This window comes from Cricetulus griseus (assembly GCF_003668045.3).
Source record: "Cricetulus griseus strain 17A/GY chromosome 1 unlocalized genomic scaffold, alternate assembly CriGri-PICRH-1.0 chr1_1, whole genome shotgun sequence".
Lineage (NCBI taxonomy): Eukaryota > Metazoa > Chordata > Mammalia > Rodentia > Cricetidae > Cricetulus > Cricetulus griseus.
The window spans coordinates 171,469,685-171,489,690 of NW_023276807.1; the positions used below are offsets into that span (position 1 = coordinate 171,469,685).

Genomic DNA, 20,006 nt, shown 5'->3' on the forward strand with positions numbered 1-20,006 from the left:
ACACACACACACACACACACACACACACACACGCAGAGTCCTAAATACATAAATACAACATACTCAGTCTGTATTATATTACTTGTATACACACATACACATATTCAGGGTAGAGAATTTGATATTTGTTAACCAATTGCCAATTGTTGTGCTCTTTCCTGTAGAAAGTCTATTTATTTCTCCAACTCTCAGTATTCCTTAGTTGCCCATCCTTGTGAGATTTTCTATTGGTGCCATCCCTTTTTATCTCGTGGTTAAACAGCCATGTTCGTGAAACTTTATGACATTTCTGTGAGACACAGTCTCACCACATGCTCCCTCTTCCCCTGGCTGCTATAATCCTTCTTCCCCTCTTCCACAATAATCCAAGTCTTCAGTGCAGGAGTTACATTGTAGATCTATCAGTTAGGAGTCGGCTTCACAATACTTTGCGTTTTGATCAGTTGTGGTTTTCTGTAATGGCCTCCATCTGTTGCAAAGGGAAGCTTCCTTAATGGAGTGAAAACTACACTTACTGTGGGTATATGGACAAATATTTAGAATGTAGCTAGGGATTATGCTGGTTTAGTAGGGCGGTAGTTGTAGGTTCTCCTCCAAGATCCATGACTTCGCTGACCCTTGGTGGTTGTCTAGATTTCATGTAGCAGACATGATTTCCTTCTTGTTGAGTGGATCTCAAGTCCAATTAGAGAGTTGTTGGTTACTACTAAGGTATGCATGCCATTACTACACTCAGAGTTATCATGCTATACCGATCATTGCTGTAGTTTATAGGCATCATAGCTGGGTAGAAGTGTTGGTTGCTTCTCTCTTTTGGAAGCTTTCATGGCCTCCTTGGTACTATGAAAGTTAGTCCTCAGAGAAGTCTTTCAAATTAGTTTCAGCTATGCATTCTTTACATCCATTGCATATAACCTTCTGCTATAGCACGAAGCTAATTTCTCAATTACCTTATTAATTCTGTCTTGTACTTATTTTAAATATTTGTGTCTATTTTATGTGGGAAAATAAAAATTAAGTACAAATTGAAATTTCAGTCTTCTTAGCTCACTACACAAAGTCACAGAACGCTGTTGACACTGTCAAGGAAAAGATGACTAGGTGATGAATGGGTGTGGCTGTGCTGACTTGCTTTGGTGACCTACGTGTGATCCTTCTACTGGCCAAGACCAATAATCATAACAAACAAGCTCTAGACCCTGCTGTGTATTGAATACAAACTAGTATTTGTTTAATCACTGTTGCTCAGGCTTTCTGTCATCTACAGCGAAATGCTTCAGTAAATGCGCTATTCTCAGATTGGAGGATTTAAAAAATGTGGAAGTTTCTTTTGCCATTTGAGTGAACTGATATTCCCCCACCATGAAGCTCAAAAGATAATAGTAAGAAGTAATTCTCTGCCTAGGAAAATTACACGTAGCTAGGGCATGCACAATTTTTAGTATCATGAAACAGAATGTAGTATAGATCATGTATCAGAGACATCCAATAATACAGATGACTATATACAACAGAGACAGAAAAAAAACATTTAATTTATAGTGGGGGAAAGGATGGTGCATTTGTATGCATATGTATGTGTACACATCTTTGGGAATGCCTGTGTGTGTGCAGATGAACATGCATGTGGAAGCCAGAGTTCAGTCTCAGAAGTTGTTGCGCACGTGCTGTCTACCTTCTTGACCAGGGTCTCTGACTGAACTGCAACTTACCACATTGGCTATTGACTGGCTATCAATCCCAAGCAACTGCCTGTCTCCACATCCCCAGTCTTCAAACATTTTTGTACATAGGATATGGGGATCAAACTCAGGCCCTCACACATGCAAGGAAACACTTTACAGACTGAACCATCAACTAGACCCTATGGGAAGAATGGTTTTTGATCAGTAGTTTTTAATCACCTCAAATTAAATACATTTCTGCATTCTATCAAGGACCAACTTGCAGTTTTTATTTTCATGGAATGATCCAATTTGATGCTTTACAATATTGCTCACAAAAATTCTTCTGGGTCAAAATATTTTATGGGGTTTAGTAAATATAAACTGACAACTGGAAGGCTGCTTGCTCAATTTCCTTAGAAAACTTCTATTGTCAGTAGAAGAAAAATTGAAAGAAAGATTACACAAAGTTCAGTCAAAATAAAAGGTTAAGCTTTGAGGTGATCATCTGTGTACTGGGGGCCTCCAGGGATAATAGTGGAGGGTGAAGACTTGAACTCTACCATGGAGTGTTCAAAATTCAGTTTGCATTAGCAAATAACTTATGCTATTCATTTCTCACTTTTGCAAGGCTAGTATTGAAATAATCAACTCTAAACAGCTGTATTCCCAGCAATGATCTTCATAGGTATTAAGGAAGACAAGTCTCAAAGGAAGGGCTTTTCAGAGAGGGTGAAGGGGGTGGTTCAGACCTCTTGATCCTGTTATCTGTGGAAAGGTTTAACTGTTTGAAATCATGAAAGCCAGCACCACCGACTGTGGAAGACTAGCAATTAAGAGGAGGGACTTGTCAGGTATAATTGGCACAGTCTACTCACAGCAGGCTGTTCAAATATTCAGGACAGCAAGACATCAGTCCCTTCCCCCAAAGGGGAGGCTGTGATGCTCTGAAGAGAAGGCTGGGATGCTCTGAAGGAGAGGCTGGGATGCTCTGAATAGGAGGCTGGGATGCTCTGAAGGGGAGGCTGGGATGCTCTGAAGAGGAGGCTGGGATGCTCTGAAGAGAAGGCTGTGAAGGGGAGGTTGGGATTCTGAGGCCTATCTCCTGCTTTCTCTTGCAGAAGCTTACTGAGCCCTCTCAAACTTGATGTGCTAGAAAAAGCCTCTTTAGAGGTCTGAAGCTTCTATTTCTACACAGTTCTTCCCATAGCATGCTTCAAGCCACGTACTTGGGGAAAGTTTGGAAGGAAGAGTGTGGGCTTTAAAGAAAGGCAGATCTGAATTCAAACTGACAATTTCACTTAGTAATAATGAATGGGACTTTGGTTGTACTGTTTGGCTTATTTTCCTCATCTATGAGATGAGGGTCTGGACTGTTGAGAGGATTGATAATATACTTACTGAAGAAACTGGCACGAGAATCAATCAAATGCTGGTGTGTGTGTGTGTGTGCGTGTATGTGTGTGTGTGTGTGTGTGTGTGTGTGTGTGTGTGTGTGTGTGTGTGTGTGTGGTCACAGGACAACTTCAAGTGTTGTTCTTTAGTGCTTTTCCACCATTTGCTTTCAACAGCATCTTCTATTGTCCTAAGAAATTTGCCAAATAGGCTAGCCTAGCTGGCCAGCAAACTTAAGGGAAGTACGTGTCTTCTCCCATCTCACCTTTACTGGAATTGCAGTCACTCATCACACCACCATGCCTGTTATATTTTATTCTTAATTTTATTTTTCTTGGGTCTAAACTCTGGACCTCGAACTTGTAAGCTGAACTATTTTATGCACCAAGCCATCTCCTCAGCCCCAAATGTAGATATTTCATTCTTTCCATTGTCATCAGTATTCAGTTAATAACAGTAGTGATCCACCTGTAATATTTTAGCACAAGGAAGACGACAGAGAAATAGAGGCATAGTCCTGTTCAAAAAGTGATTGTACATTGTCTGGGAAAGTGAGACCTAGTCTCTTACAGCTGTTCCCACTCCACACTGTACAAGACATGGATTTCGATGCTCTCTCTATTCTGCCTCACCCCACTCACTGAAACCTAGAACATGATAAGAATGAGGTTTCTTCAAAGGTGTTGTTTGGCTTTGTGGAACATAAGCTATCAGTTTCAATTGCTAGACTCTACTATCATAGCATGAAGGCCATCATGGAGTATGCCTCAGTGCACATTTGCAGATGGGGATGGCATCGAAGCTCAGCTCCTACATGAAGCAATACCTTCCAGACTTCTGCCTGCCTCTACAACAGTCAGTACAATTTTTCCATTTAGTGTTGACTCCAGTTGTACCAACTTCCCTGCCCCAGTGCTAGTATGTATCACGTGGGCACCCATATTCACAAATGCGCACATGCACACACACACACACACACACACACACACACACACACACACACAGAGAGAGAGAGAGAGAGAGAGAGAGAGAGAGAGAGAGGCTTTTGATACAAATAAAATAAAGGACTAATTGAGTAATAATGGTGAATGAAAGAATAGTTCTATTGTTGAACACTAGCTCTAGCTGATGAAAGTCCCTGCTCAGGATAACAGAGACAACATTGTACAAGAGTACTTCTGATGCTGCAGCCCTCTTCTCAGTACAAGCTCAGATGTTTTGAGAGTAGCTTGGAATTGACAATGGTAGACATATTTGTATATGGAAATTGGCACACAGTAAGTGAGAGTTTCATCCTGAGAGATGTGGCTGTTGGTAAGCACAGCCTGTTGACATGAGTATCGATTTATCCTTCATGCCAGAGGTTGCTTACCAAATTTCGGGGAGAAGTCCTCTCTTCCTGGCTTTGCTACACACTTCACCAAAAGCACTAATTGGTCTCATATTTTATCATCCTCCAAACCATTGCTTTCAACTGTGACTTTCAAAATAAACAGGAGTGTTAACAGCATGTTTGCATGATATTCTTAGAGTCAAGGCATTTCCATGAAGGAGCTGTCTATCGTCCATTGAGAGCAAAGTTTGGTGTCACAATGAGCAGCAATGTTGTGACAGCAAGCATTTCTCCTGGATGTGTTTATGATTGGGATACAGTGCAAAGGATCTTTCTGTTGGCTAATTTTTTCCACTTGTATGTATTTTTTGTTATTTAGAGCAGAGCCATAGATCATTCCAGACAAAAGCAAGATGAAACTTCATTGCAGGAGACTTATTTTGGTCTGCTTATCTCAGAGGAAGGGGGTGATTATGCAGGTAGTCAGCACACTGATTAACTTAGAATGCACTGGACAATTTGTTCTCTGCTATGAGAACTGGGAGCCCAGTGAAAAATGGGAACACAAAGATTTTACAATTCTCCTTGGATGTTTAAATGAACTTTTGTCCCAGGTGACACCTTCAGTTGCCTAGAAAGGTAACCCAGTGCACTGCTAGGCTGAATGTGCAGAGTCCAGTGTGTAGAGGACCTAACACATACTTGGCTGTATATACACAGTCATACATGAACACTAGGTCCTCATCCTTCTCCATAGCTTGCAGCCCTTACAGAGCCATGTCAATTGAAACTCTCGGAATCTGCTCACAACAACCCTTTCCACTGTCACTCCATCCCTTTAGACTTTTCTCTCTACTTAAATATGCAGGACTTGCTCCCAGTTTTCATCCCCACAGATGCACATTGGTTACTCCATCTTTGCCATACCTCAGAAGAGGATCTTGTTTGTGTTATGAAATATTCCTGTTTTGTAAAACTGAGCATCCACAAGACAACCAGCCATTCCTTGTGCTAATATCAGGGCTTCTCAGCCTTAGTTGTCAAGCCTGGGAAGGCTTTTACACATTACAAAGTCCTCCTTGTAAATTCCTCAATCTATCCCTCTGAGGGAGAAGAGAGGAAGAACACAAGGCCTGTTCTCCTTTGCTAGTGAGATAGCCATAGGTGTTTGTGAGAAAATTGAGAGAAAGTTGGAGAATCCCCAGTTGCTCTCATGATGCATTTATGAACAGTTTGACTGTTAACTCTACTCTGTGGCAAACATATTGCTTTCCCCAAAATTCTGATGCTGACTGAAACACTGTCTCAAGGAGTCTGGACATCAGGATTCTCACCTGTTGAATCAGTGGATTAGTCTTGGCTTACCAGAGACTGAAGTTTGGAGAAGTGAAGTGATTCGCTTAGGGTCACCTAGCTAGGAATTAGACTCAAAGTCAGATATGCTGTGTTCTGCCACCCAGGGTTAAGCACTTGGGTGGAGCGCTGGAAGGAAGGCCACTGTACCTTCCTCTATAATACCACAGAATTCTACCCCTCACAGGCCAAAGAGCCTCTAGTCCTCTCTCTGCGCTGTGCTTGAATGTTTCCTTATTATAGGACTAGACCCCTAGATGGTGTACTCCAATGGAGTTGATTTCATTTTCCAAAATATGGAGCTAAACAACCCTGTAATGGTATTCACTCAACAGGGTCTGACACTCCCAGTGTTCTGTTTAATCCTTGCCAAACACATATGAATTGATATCAGTCATACAATGTGATTTCCTTTTAATCAGTGAGGACAGTAGGGAATAAGAAAATCACAAAGCTAGAGGTATCTAGTTCAACTGGAGTATGATGTCTTGTGTTTATACAGATTAATAAAACTGAAGGAAAAAGTAATGTGTGTATGGTCTCAATAGTCTAATTGCTCCTTACTATCCATGTAATATATCTATACAGTTAGTGAATAATTATCATTTCATCTTAGGCTCCTTACATAGTGGCATCAATAATGTCTTAGTGAAAAGTCTTAATTGTATGTAAAGCACTTACTTGTTACACTACTAGTGAAATAATTTTATTATAAGCACTTTCTTTAAAGTTATTAAGCATAGAAATTAACAAGAGTTATTCTTTTGCCATTCAGTTATGCATTAATGTCCTCAAGGAATTTTTAAAATGCAACTTTTTGACATGATTATTCTATTCTGCCATATATCCAATACAGTAATATTAATCACACACACACACACACACACACACACACACACACACACACACACACACACACTTCAAAACACTCTTGTGAGTAAAGAGCAGCACACTTGTTAAAGTGTTTCACAGATGTGGAACTTTGAAGAGCAAAAGGTTCTTTAGAATTCCATAGCTCTTTAGACTCCACAACTCCAATCTTTCTTCAAAAGATTATTCACCAAAACCCCCATTTAAACAGGCTACAAGGATCTGGGCTATCCACCACCATAACGCACAATATAGATGTGAACATTAAACAATTAGTACCACTTCTTTCTCATTCCTGTCAACACTATAAGCTGAGCTCTGAGCATCGAGTGGGATTGTAGAGTGGGCTGGAGTGGCTGCTAAATGCCTGTCAGTCCCATCACTTGGCAAGCTGGAAAGCAAAGAAACAAAACACAAAAACAGATTTTCTGTTGAATGCATAGCTGATTTCCTGCTCTATGGCCTGGAACAACTCATCACAAAACCCAGTATTTACAGTAATAATATTCACTAGCATTTATTGAGTTTATTGAGTATTCACATTGTGGCAAGAGTACTATGGGCTCCACACTTCTAATTATGTCTAACATTTGTTCCACATTTTAAAATACTGATTTTGAAAACTGGCATATATGGGAAAATGGTCCACCAAACATTAGTTACCTTATGAGGGTTTTACAATGTATTGTTGTCATTAACCAATCTTTTCCAATAAATGCTGACTAGACAATTGAGGAAGACAATTGTTAAGGTGTTTTTCCACCAATGATTCATCTGGCAGATAACTCTCATTCTGGATTTTCTGGGCAGACACTTCCCCAAGACCAGCAGATTTCTCCAAGTAACTGTCTCATATCACAAACAGCAAACAGTTCAAGTGTTATCACCAATGCCATTTTGTTGATGAGGGAACTAAGGCATGGTGATATTAAACAATGTCCACAACACTTATATACCAGGGCCCCTGCATTTAATCTGCACATAGTTCCTCTCACTGGGCAACATAAGCAAGTGCTCCTTCCTGATGGAGGAGGATACACTATTATAAGAAGGTAAGCTCCAAAACTAAGATAAATTAGAATCTTTCAGGAGGAGTTAGCATGAAGTGCACTAGGGTGGCTTTCTTTGGACATGAGCAGGAAATTCTTTTAAATTTAGGCAGTGTATGAAGTAATGAAGTCTAGCATTTCCTCAGTTCTCATGTGAGAAACACCCCAGCTCTTGCCACGGCTGCCTTGTTGGCATTTCTCCTGTATAGAAGACATCTCTAGTATTGTGCCCCCACTTTTCAGTGTCTTCTTCCCCACAGATTCATATTTTCCACCAGGAAAGGGCATGATATTAACTTGTAACATTGAATCTTCCACTAGTTAATTTAGAAACAGCAGGCAACACAAGTCCTGTGGGGACTTGAGGCAGAGAACTCTGAGAGCTCATGCTCTGAATGGAACCTCTTACTTATCTCATCTTCAGTCCCGTAACTCTAGATTTCTGCAGTCATGCTTTTACAGAAAGCAATCTATACCATTCCAAAAGAAAAATCGTGTTTACTGAATAAAATGAGCTGAGTAAATGTGAAGAGACACCTTTGTGAGGCATCCACAGGAAACTCTCCAGGTCTTTGTCTATGGAATTAGGCCATCAACCTCTTGAGGTATGGCACTGCTTTACACACACAGTCATTTCCCCCCACCCTAGCAACATTTCTCTAAGTCACAAGACTGTTCTTTAAAAGCCCTTACAGCCTATGTCACCTTACTCTTCATCCTCCTGTGGCTCATTAAGATGTGATGCTGCTCTGTAGCAGCCTACAACTTCCTTCTGCCTGGACACTGGGCTCCTGATCATGTTTTTATGATCACCATCTTCCTAATAGCCATCTTTACTTTCTTTTTCTGTTCTCCACAGCTTTTTGCAATCTTTGCATTTGCAACATGTGGCGGCTATTCAGGAGGCCTGCGGCTGAGTGTGGACTGCGTCAACAAGACAGAAAGTAACCTCAGCATTGACATAGCCTTTGCCTACCCGTTCAGGTAAGGAATGGTGATATGTGCTCCTCAACCTCACAGCAGCAGGCTTTATTCCTCCTGTGACTTCTGGTAAAGGCTTCTGGGTAGGAAGAAATTCAGTGTGAGGCCACAGAATGTCATTGGTAGAGTGTCCACCCACCACTTCACACTGGTAGGATTTTGCTAACTATACTTTTAATCCAGTATTAAGTGCCCTCCAAAATTAGAGCTTCCCACTGTGGCCCAGTGTCAGGGGCTATCAACAGAAAGACTGCACCTACATAATTATTTTCTCCAACTTTAAGATTTCTCACATCCTATCCAGATTTGTAGGTTACATAGAATTTTATATTGGCTGTGCAATTCTGGTGGATAATCATGTTTAACAATATTAATGTCTAATAATATTTATATGTAGCAGATAAATACTTCTTAGATGAGTACTTGTTCAATATCACCTACTCATCACAATGACACTTTCAGGGAAGTTCCATTACCATCATCATCATCATCCTGGGACATTGACAGTTAAGTTAATTTTCGCCTTACACTCTCTCTGCTACCAAGAAGCAGAGGCAGAGTTTTAGTCCACCTAGCTTGAAAGAAAATCATCTCTCTATTGCTATACATAACTTGACAGAAACAACCCTTTCAATCTCTATCAACTCAATGTCTGTTCACACCTATTAATTGATTGGCAGATGCCCTTCAGAGCTTGTTCCCAATCTCACACCTCCTGGCTCTGATTCAGAGACCTAATATAGACTAACTTCATTCCATTTTAAAATGCTTTATTCCTGTAAAATGCCCAAATAATTGACATCAACTAACTCAGAGGGGGAGGTGTTAAACAACTTTCACCAGTGTTTTGGTGTGTTATAATATACTCTCTGTTCATTTCATTTTAACATTACCTTCTGTGGGCATGATGGTGGCTCTAGAAAGTCAAAATCAACCTTTACAAGTTTTTTGTAAGCAGGTAAGTACAGTATTTTCCAAAAGTATTTACATGAACCTTGATGAAACTGTCACTAGCAGAAAGGGAATGAGGAAAGAGAAGGGAGGAAGAGAAAGAGGGGCAGAAAAAGAAAGATGATGGGAAAAAGAATTTAGGAGTTGATGAAACAAACTCAAGAAATCCTCTTTAGTACTTCATCTTCCTAATGGACATTCTGAGTCACCAAGAGACCTGTTGTTTCCCAAATATATTCTCCATGGAAATTCTTTTCTTCCCTACCAAGTAACTCAGAGGATTCACAAATTGTGGAGTGTATATTTAATATATTAGCCTCATAAACAAAGTCTAAGGCAAACCTGCCTTTATTTATGGGTGACAGAGCATAAGAAGTGATGGTTTTACCAGTGTTCTGAGGACTGAGAAGAGTAGAATTGACGCATGTTCAAATGCCCCTGCTCAGATAGTCTCCCCCCTTAGAAAAACATACAAAGCTCAGAACTGTTAAGCACTCCACCCTGGGGATTCACTCTTAATATTTGTGCTGTGCTGGTGAAGAAGAATGTGAAGAAGCTGACTCTTCAGAAGTTGTATATGAAACCCTTGGGATCTGGAAGAGAAACCAAACCAATGCCTGTTCATTGACTAATGTTCACCATCTTGGATCTAGAAGACCAGCTAAGAATTGCCAATGGTCAGGCAGTGGGACTGGAATGCTTAACATTATTCTTGATCTCGTAATGTCTACATTGCTTCCACAATGATCTCTGAACAAGAGCGCAGGGTAACCTCAAGGTCAACCCTTTAAGGCAGTGCTTCTCAACCTTCCTAATGCTGCCACTCTTTAATACAGTTCCTCATGTTGTGGTGATCCCAACCATAAAATCATTTTTGTTACTATGTTATAACTGTTATTTTGCTACTGTTATTAATTACAATGTAAATATCTGATATGTAGGATGTCTGACATATGTTCCCTGTGAAACCATCATTTGACCCCCAAAGGTGTCTTGGCTTTTCTATTTCCTTCCAAAGACTGCAGAGTCGTGTGTTTGGCCCAGTGAAGGGCATCTGGAGAAACTGGGCAAATATGGTGGAGTTTTTCTCCTTCCCCTTTTAAGTATTAGTCCCTTCATTTGAAAGATTTTTAGTAGGGTTCTGAAACAAAAATTCTCAACCATTGTTTTTTTTTTTTTTTTTAACCCAGAATTTTCTTTCAAATAGTACCTTATTCAGGAAGTCATATGCAAAGCAGATAAAACGTCATTGAAAACATGTTTGCAGAGAAGGGAATCACTTGAAATACCCACTCACTTTCATTCTCTCATTGCCTGGCAAATGGTCTAAACTACAACTACTAAACTATAGTGCACACTCTGAAATAACCCGTGGGGACCCCAGGTCTACCAGGCGTTATGTAAACTGTCCTATTCTTGATAGAAAAGGAAAGAAAGTTTTGCCTCTCTGTTACCGTGTCTGCACATTTACTGCTCATCTACCCCCACAGAACACTTTGCATTGTGTCCCAGTAACATCCATCTAGGAAAAATATTGGCTTGGAATTTCAGCTCCACATTTGGATACTGTGACATGCCATGCCCTTTTGTTGAGAATGTTCTCAAGAATAAGTAAGAATTTATAAGGTTACTGTGTGTATGTACTGTGTGTATGTAAAACTCCATAAGCCACTGTCAGTGACTTGATCATAATCCTTGAATTAAGATGGGAGCCTTCAGTAGCTTCTAACTGTTGTTTATTTACAAACACAAGGAAGATGTAAACTCAAGCACCAAGTCATGTGAATGACAGCTCAAAAGGGCCTTCTCACCTGGTTGACAGACAAGGACTTCTATTAACAAGATAACATCAACTAGAAAATCTAGATAACTCACAAAAGATTCAACTGCTGCTTCTAGAAAACATAGCAAAATGTGCATTTCCTATACACCACCACATGTGTACACTTTTGCTTACACCAACGGCAGAGAGATATATCACTATTCAGCAATATGTCATTTTATTATAGAACTAAGACATCTGTCACAAGACCTTCCTTTTGGCCTGTGATTAAAACAAACAAGTGATACTCAACTGTTTTCTCATCTCCTGTAATGTGTTACCGAGTTGTGAACTTGCTTGACATTGGGGGATGGGGGTTGAGTTCTGTGTCTCAGATTCTTAGCACGTCTTGTCTTTTAGACACTGAAGTGGAAAGCGGGGCTGCTTGGTTTCAGGTACTTAATATATTCGAAGAACACCAACTAGAAGAATGCATACACTTTGTGCTAACAAATGAATGCAGCATTGAGGAGGTCAGGGCAGTGTGGGTGGGACAAGCAAACAAATTAGAAACAGAACAGTTTATAAATGCACAACTTCCACAAAGTGATGCCTAGACAACCATTAAAAAACATTAACTATGTGACAAGTATTCCCTGAACAAATACAAGGCCATGTAAGTGATGATTTGGCTTGTTTTCATTCAAGATGGTTGCAGTAGAAACTGCCATTTGTCTCATATATAACCTGTCCCTTCCTCATTCCTGGCTATAATTCCAAGTGAGTGCAAGCCCGGACTGCCCTTAAGTAGTTTCCTCTAGCTATAGAAACTTGTATGTTAGGAAAGAAACACCAAGAAGTTATTGTTTCCTGGAGTAGCCCTCACCCCTTGACAACTGTGAGTATCATCTCTCATGTGGCACCAATATCAGGTAGGTTCTATTCTACCCATTTTCTCAGAGATACTCATCAGGACAGTTCCACTGTTAATGAAAACCCAATTATGTGGCTTTGTATCATCTTCTTTCCTTCCCTGTCCCACTCTTTTTCTGTTTTGAGAAATAGCTCCTCCCCAAATAAGTTGCACTTAACTCTTAATCTCATGATCTATGTATTTGATATTTATATGTCATTGTGACCAGATACTAGCAAATTAAAGAGGGAAGATTTCTTTTGGCTATTGTTACACAGGGTCTTGGTCATCTTCCCACCACCATGAACTCTGACATTTTTTCCCTCACCATGATGATCCAAGACCCTGTGAAATTCATCTGTTGAACAGACATACCTCTTTCACAGTATTGCTGCCAGTGTTGAATGAGACATACACATAGAATGTTTAAACAAATCCTGACATTCAGTAAGTTTTTTTCATAATGTATTATTTTCACTTTCATTATAAAATCAGGGTAATTGGAAATTAACCAGAGAGATGAAAAGACAACTGATTAGCAGAGGTGTCCTTGAAGCAACAATGAGCCTGAGACTATAATTTTCCTCTCTTCATACATGTAAACTGTCTCACAACAATTAGCTTGCTTTTACTGCTCTAGTGTTCTTAGGAAGGATTATTATGGGGCTTTTGTTTTTTTCCCCACCCCCACCCCAGGCTGACAGAATGGAGAAATCTGTCACATGAACATGGTATTGGGGAAATTATTTAGCATCACTGAGGCAGGAGAGGGAGATTCAGCCTGAGCCGGAAGACCCAAGGAAGGAATGTTCACACTAAAGAAAAGACAAGCAGGGGCTGCTCAGTTGGCACTGACCAAACAGAATTACTTCTCTTTTCTGGGGTTCCTCTTTGGAACATGTGAAAAAGTGTAAATAACAGGAAGGGTGTGGAGAATCTGGGCCTTTACTAGTATTACCAGCTCTGACAGAGAAGAGGTGGAAGAGATCCTTTTCTTAAGATTCATACCCAGAGACAGTGGAGAGAAAGTCTCCCTGCTATTGATCCAATGGGGGAAATGCAAGAAATTAAGGCTGCAGTGTTTTCCCTCTTGGGTTCATGAAATGCTGTGTCGGCAATTGGTACTTTGTTATTGTTTCTCATTGCCAAATATTTTCACTTTGTTTAGATAAAGCTTCAGAAATTTCCAGTCTATAACACCCCATTTTAACATTGGCCTTAAACTGAACTTTTTTATGATAAGATTTGGTTCTGCCAGGCCCAGGGAGTTGAAAAGATTCTGAAGTCAAGGCCTGAAGGCCCAGGGCAAACCCAAGCCAAATCCCCGTTTTGAAATCCAAGCTCTGACATCTAGTGGATGGAGAAGTTACAAACTCCTTTTGGGATTTGAGTGATGAACCATGCTGGACCTAGTGTCCTCCTCACAGTCTGCCAGTGACCATTCAAGTAGGTATTAAAATCAACTGTGTAGACATCAAATGTATTACAAAGTATGCTGTTGATATTGATGTTGTTACCAATGAAGTCTTGTCTAAGAATTTGGCACTAAGGTTCAATTATACAACAAAAACAAGACAGAGAGCACTATTTTGCAATAATTTGTAGAGAATATTATAGAGATTTCAGAAAAAGATACAAATATTCACACTGACTGACATCATGGGAGGGATCAAATAAGAAGTTAAGTGAATGTCAAATTAATCTGCATTAATTAATTAATCCCACTGCTCTCCTCCCAGCCTATAAAGCTTGTAAAGTGGACTGCTGCTGTGCTTCCCTGGAAGGAGAGAAGTAATGAGAAGTCAGGTGCCTGTCTTGGTTTGGATCTCCACCAACACACAGTGAGACAAATATTTGAGTGCAAGTAGTTTTCTTAGTGGAGGATCATGAGAAATTCTAAGAGGAAAAGAGTGTTATACTAGGGACAGAAAGGTTACTACCATAGGCATCTCAGGGACCTGAGATTCCATAAAACTGTGGACAACACACCACAACAGGGCTTGGATCATGCGGCGACGGAGTTTTGATGATGATCTAAACACTTCTGTTGATTACTGATCAAAAGCTAGGCCTGCAGGTCCTTATACCACTTGCTGCTCAGGAAAGCTACCAGTCAGAGACTGAATGCATGGAAAAGGCAACACTTTGTATTGTAGTGGTAGAAAATGTTTAATTGAGATCTGTGTGAGCACCTAACAGCCTTCAATATCATGAAACCTTTCAATCATTAGCCTAGAGTTGTGAATGTCCCACGCTGTATCATGCATTCATTCTCACAATACATATTTAGTGAGCACCTATGAAGTCTTAGGCCATTAATTATAGATGCACTTGTTCAGTAAAGTAGACATGGCCTCCTCCCTGATGACATCTACAACCAGTGGAGGATGGAAAACAATAAAGAAATATAAGGTGTATAAACAGGTGCATGCATACTCTTTTATAGTTATAATTTCATGAAGTAAAGGAGAATTATACAGAAATAAAAATAAGTGCTGGTGTGGACTGAGTGGGCCATGTGATATGTACTTCAATAGAGTGGTGGAGAAGGGCCCATGATAGAGACATTTTAAGCATCCCAGATGAGAGAAGAAAGTATGTGTTAAGCAAAGGGTCAACATGTGTGGTTCCTTGAGGAAGACTGAAAGTAGGGCAGGAACAAACCCCAGACCTTCATAAAAATAAGAGAAGAAGTTAAGGTTAAAAGACAAAGGAAGAAGTCGTGTTACTTTAGCTTGTCTGGTTAACATGATTTGCTGATGTAATTATGTCTGAGTGCAGAACTGAAAGATATGAGGAAGCTCTTCAAAGGCAGCTGAAGCACGTAGTACATGGCAAGTGGCACACTGGAGTAGAGAGGACCGATGTCTGACATGGGAGAGAGCTAAGATGAGCAAGGAAACACGTGCTTGCTTGATTGGGAGGCAAATGGCAAGAGATGAAGTCAGAGGCAGAGGCTGGTTTGAAAGATTTAAATTTTAGAGTGATTGAAATGGGGTCAATGATCAGAATAGTGAGTGGATCTGGCTGTGCAAGTAGATGATAAACTGATGGTGATGCAGCTGTAGAGTCAGGAACAGTGAGGAACAAGTTGCAATAATCAGGAAGGAGGTGGTGGGAAGAGTGAGGCTGGTATCTCTTGTGTCTCTGCATTGTCTTACACGCCTCAGCCAGGATGATAATGTGTGTCTACAAAGTAGCTCTGTTTATCAAAGTTTTCCATCAGTTTTGCTGGTGATGTTGTGTGGTATTGGGCCATGGGGAAGAATTTCAATATTTTAAGTCTTTATTCCTGTTATTGGTTGTGGAATCCTCTTCGGAGCACTATGTCTTCAACACTGGATGGCAATTTCCACCCTGCTTGATAACACAAGCTGGTAGCCATCTGATTTTTAATGAATAAGGAAGACACACAGTTCCATTGAGAGGTGCATTTGTGAATGCATTTCTGAGGAGCTAAAAGCATTGAGAAATTTATGAAGTAGGATAAAATATACTCCATGGCTTATGGTTTTGAACTTTACCAGTCAGAGTTCATTCTGGAAGCTTGGTTTTGAAAAGGTCAAATTTTCAAACCAATTTTCAGGAATTACTTGACCAGTGTGCTTCACAGCTGTGATGGATCAAACCATGAGAGAACAACTTACAGAGGAGGGATCATTTATTTTCATTTATAGTTTCAGTCTTCAGTTAGCTGGCCCCATTCCTTTGGGTCTGTGTGAATCTGAACATTGTCTAGCAGGACTCCATGGGAGATGAAGCTGCAGTAGTCTTAGCTTGCACACACGATGTGGCCTGTCTGGTAGAATTTGCTTCTATAGCAATAGGAAACTCCAAGAAAGGAGAGATACAGGGAGTAATTAAGGCCACTGCACTGACCCTGCTGAAAGCCAAGACCTACTCCAACTCAGTTCAAGAGCTGGAGGCCTCAGGATGTGGTTAGGCAAAAGTCCAAGCTGGTCCCGAGCACATGGTGGTAAAACCGTAGGAGGTCTGTGTGAGTCTCCAAGCTGGGAGCAGCTCAGCGGCAACGGGTCAACGGGTTGGCTGGGATCCCGGAACACCTGTGAAGAGAGGGACCTTTCCCCGCCAAGGCTGCAGGCCTGGCGGGACCCACAGCCTGTCCCAAATGGGGTGTAGGTTTTCAATATCCCGCTCCTGACAACCAGATATAGTGGGAAATTACCAATACAGAGTCAGGTAGAAATATAAGGGTATTTAATAGGGAAAAGCCTTACTTACAGAGCGACCTAGCCAGCCGGCGTGGCAACAGTCTGTCCAGCAAGTACCAAAGTGAAACCGAAAGAGAAAATGCAGTCACTCTAGTTACCCTGACCATGCCCTGGCAAGCGTGGTCAGGCACACCTGTAGCCAGCCCCTAAGTAGGCATGGCTACAGCTTCCCCTACAATGCTCCTGGAGTGATGAGAAACAAGGGGAACCTCCTAGCTTTTGTGTTGCTCCTGACCTCTAGGCTGCCAGGCTGCCACCAGAGCTTTCTCTGATTGACATCATCAGAAGCCAGTTAGATGAGAACACACTCTGAAATGCCCATAAATCATGCAATACAAAACAAACAAGTAAAATAAAAAACAGGTGTTGACAGGCAGAGTCTCTATCTAAACCTCAATTTCCTTTTCTGTAGGGTAAGAATTTAATGAGTTAATTGAGGACTTTTTTTTTCTAAAGGGTGAATTAGTTCTCTAATTCAGAAGACAAGTAAAGCTCTGGTAGTGTACCAGCTACCATCAGAAAGAGCAGAAGGCAACATATACATGCCATGAGACAACTCCTTCCTTCCTTTATCCCTCTCTACCTTGGAAGACTTATTGCTCCATTGGGGTAAAGTCTGAACAGGCCTTTTTAAAAATTGATTTATTGTTTATTTTAGGTATATTGGTGTTTTGCATGCATGTATGTTCATGTGATGGTGTCAAGTCCCCTAGAACTAGAGTAACAGGCTTTTGAAGATCAGGATCTGTGCATGTACTGGCAATGAATGTAGGCTCTGCAATCAAGGCAGCTGTTTCTGTTGGTCTCCCATGGGGGTGTGACAAGCAGCAGAGATTAAATCAGTGAGTGGTGAGTGAGTCATTCCTTTATAAATTTCTCTGTCTCATGGTGTGAGGTTTAGCAAGGCATGTGTCGGGATACAGGGGCAAGAACCTGATGACCTGGGTGAAGCTCTGTGCCCTGAAAGAACACAAGCATAGCTTTTGTCTTAGTGTTTCCATTGCTGTGAAAAACACCATGACCAAAAGCAACTTGGGAAGGAAAGGATTTATTTCAGCTTGCAACTCTCAGGTCACACTCCATCACTGAGGGAAGTCAGGGCAGGAGTTCAAGGCAGGAACCTAGAGGTAAGAACTGAAACAGAGTCCATGAAGGAATGCTGCTTACTTTCCTGCTCCTACTGACTTGCTAAGTTAGTTTGCTTTCTTACAGCACCCATTACTACCAAACCCAGTGGTAGCACCACTCGGTGTGTTATGGTCCCTGCCATATCAACCATCAATGAACCCAACACTTGTTAGGCTTGTCCATAGGCCAGTCTGGAGGGCAAGCATATTCTCAGTAGAAGCTCCCTCTTCTTTAATATTTGTGTCAAGTTGTCATAAAACTAGTCAGGATACATTTGTTTAGAGTTACAAAAATAACATCTAGTTTTCCTTTACAGTTTTTCCCCAGAATAGGAGGGGGGCGTGAGACTTTGAGATGATTATAAAATGACAAAGAAAGTTAAGCACAGCAAGGTTCAATAAATATCAGAGAAAGGTACCATCACACACATATATATTATGTGTATATTATGTCATATCTCTTGAGAATATAAGTGCCCACTCGATGGTCTTATGAATCTGAATCTCTACTTCTTTATCATCTGGACAGAGAGATGTTCAAAATTTCTTTTCCTTCCACAGGAGGACTAAAAGTCAAGTGAGGGTAGGGACCTGTGTTTCCTTCTTCCCTGACACTAATCCATCTTTGACAGAATGAATTGTGTTTTTCAAAGGTTGCAGGGCCAAAGGTAGAGGAGGTGTGTATTCAAGATAATTGCTTGCTAGATGCACAGCTGCTGGAGCTGAAGTGGACAGGCATCAGGGCCAAGGAATCAGTTCAAGCAATGGGGAACTAACATTCATATTCCCCAGTTCCCCTTACAGAACCCGCTGAATTCAGAGGTCCTGGACTTTAGGCTCATTCTCAGTGTGAGGCTTGGGGATTCCCTGCCTGCATCATATCCCATAGGATGCCTGCTAAAATGGAAATGCCACCATTCCACTGCAGACCTCATTAGCACTGTAGATGAAGTCTAAAATTGTCATTTTAATAAATACACAAGTGCTTCTGAACACGTAAGAAATAGAGAGTTGTTCACCTAGAGAGGAGGAGGTAGAGATCCTGCTGGCCAAAATCTCATATTTTACATTAATATGGTCTTAAAAACACATTGTAATTTTTTCAAACACTGATTTAATATATTTAACATGAAAAAACACAGAAATAGAAGAAGTACCATGAATAAGCAAATGGCTGTTACTCTTTTATTATTCCACAGTCATCTATTATTGAAAGATTTTAGTTTGCTGAGAGAAAAAGTTTTAAAAGATTTTAGTTCACAGAGAGAAAAAGTTTCCCACAGGCCTTGGCCCTTTACAAGGAAGTTGGCCCCAACCCTGGGCACATCCTATGGTTTAGACGGGGGCAGTCACCAAGACAACCCTCTTTGGGTCACACCTGGCTGGCCAACAGACAATCAAGGACTTACCCTTCACACCTGGCTGGCCAACAGACAATCAAGGACTTTCCAGGGTATGTTCTGTGGTTTTTCCTTTGTAGAAAAGCAGGTCACACCTGGGTGACCACTCTAACATGAGATCACACTTTGTAATCAATCACTTTGTGCCCCTTGCCTGTATGCTGATCTGCGGATTTTTCCTATATAAGGAGCCTGTAACCCTTGCTAAGGTGTGCAGCTTCCCGGATATTGCTGACACCCGAATGAGCATTCGTTCAATAAACCCTCTTGCTTTTGCAGCTCTTAGTCTGGTTTCTGAGTCTCGGGTGCTCTTTGGGATCCTGAGGCCCTTGGGAGTCTGGGGGTCTTTCATTATAATATATGTCACTGTTAGAATGAGAGGAACCTTAGCACTGACAGGATATCAAATAACGATTTAAATGTTGTAGTAATAGGCAAGCTGCAGCTATTAACTCTGCACTCCCACCATATGCATTTGAGAATGTTCCTTAGCAATGACTGAAATGCTAGTTGCCTTTTACCCCTAGCCCAACTTGACTTGTGGGTAAAGTCAGGAAAGAGGAGATATGTGAATCCTTTTATTTCTTCAGGTGTATATATACATATGCATAATTATTGGCAGCTTAGTCTGGTCATTGCTTCTTGATGTCACGGGAAGACTGTGACAGTCAGAGCATTATTTGACTCTGTTTTCATGGAATAGCATTCAGAGACAAACTATATTTGAAACCACGCAACCAGTACATGCTTTTGCTGGTGTCACAGTAAAGTTGTTTACCATCGCATCAAATTCTTTTCTGATATCATGGAATGATGATGAGTCATCTTCATCACCATTATGATTGAATAAAAAATATGTGAAGCATTTTACTGAATACCACTATCTGTGCAAAGAGATCAAATGCATCATAGCCTTTGTGCCAATGATATCACTAAGATCTAGCCACTCTGAACTCTGTAGGGTATGGAGCTGATG

At 40.8% G+C, this 20,006-nt stretch overlaps 1 protein-coding gene across 1 annotated transcript in view; it reads left to right on the forward strand.

Annotated features, from left to right (window-relative positions):
* Positions 1–20,006, forward strand: part of Synpr (synaptoporin) — a 334,876-nt gene that overhangs the window by 196,326 nt on the left and 118,544 nt on the right. The window contains exon 3 of the mRNA XM_027389352.2: positions 8,524–8,648. Coding sequence (XP_027245153.1) covers positions 8,524–8,648 — 125 coding nt within the window. The remainder of the gene's footprint in view (positions 1–8,523; positions 8,649–20,006) is intronic.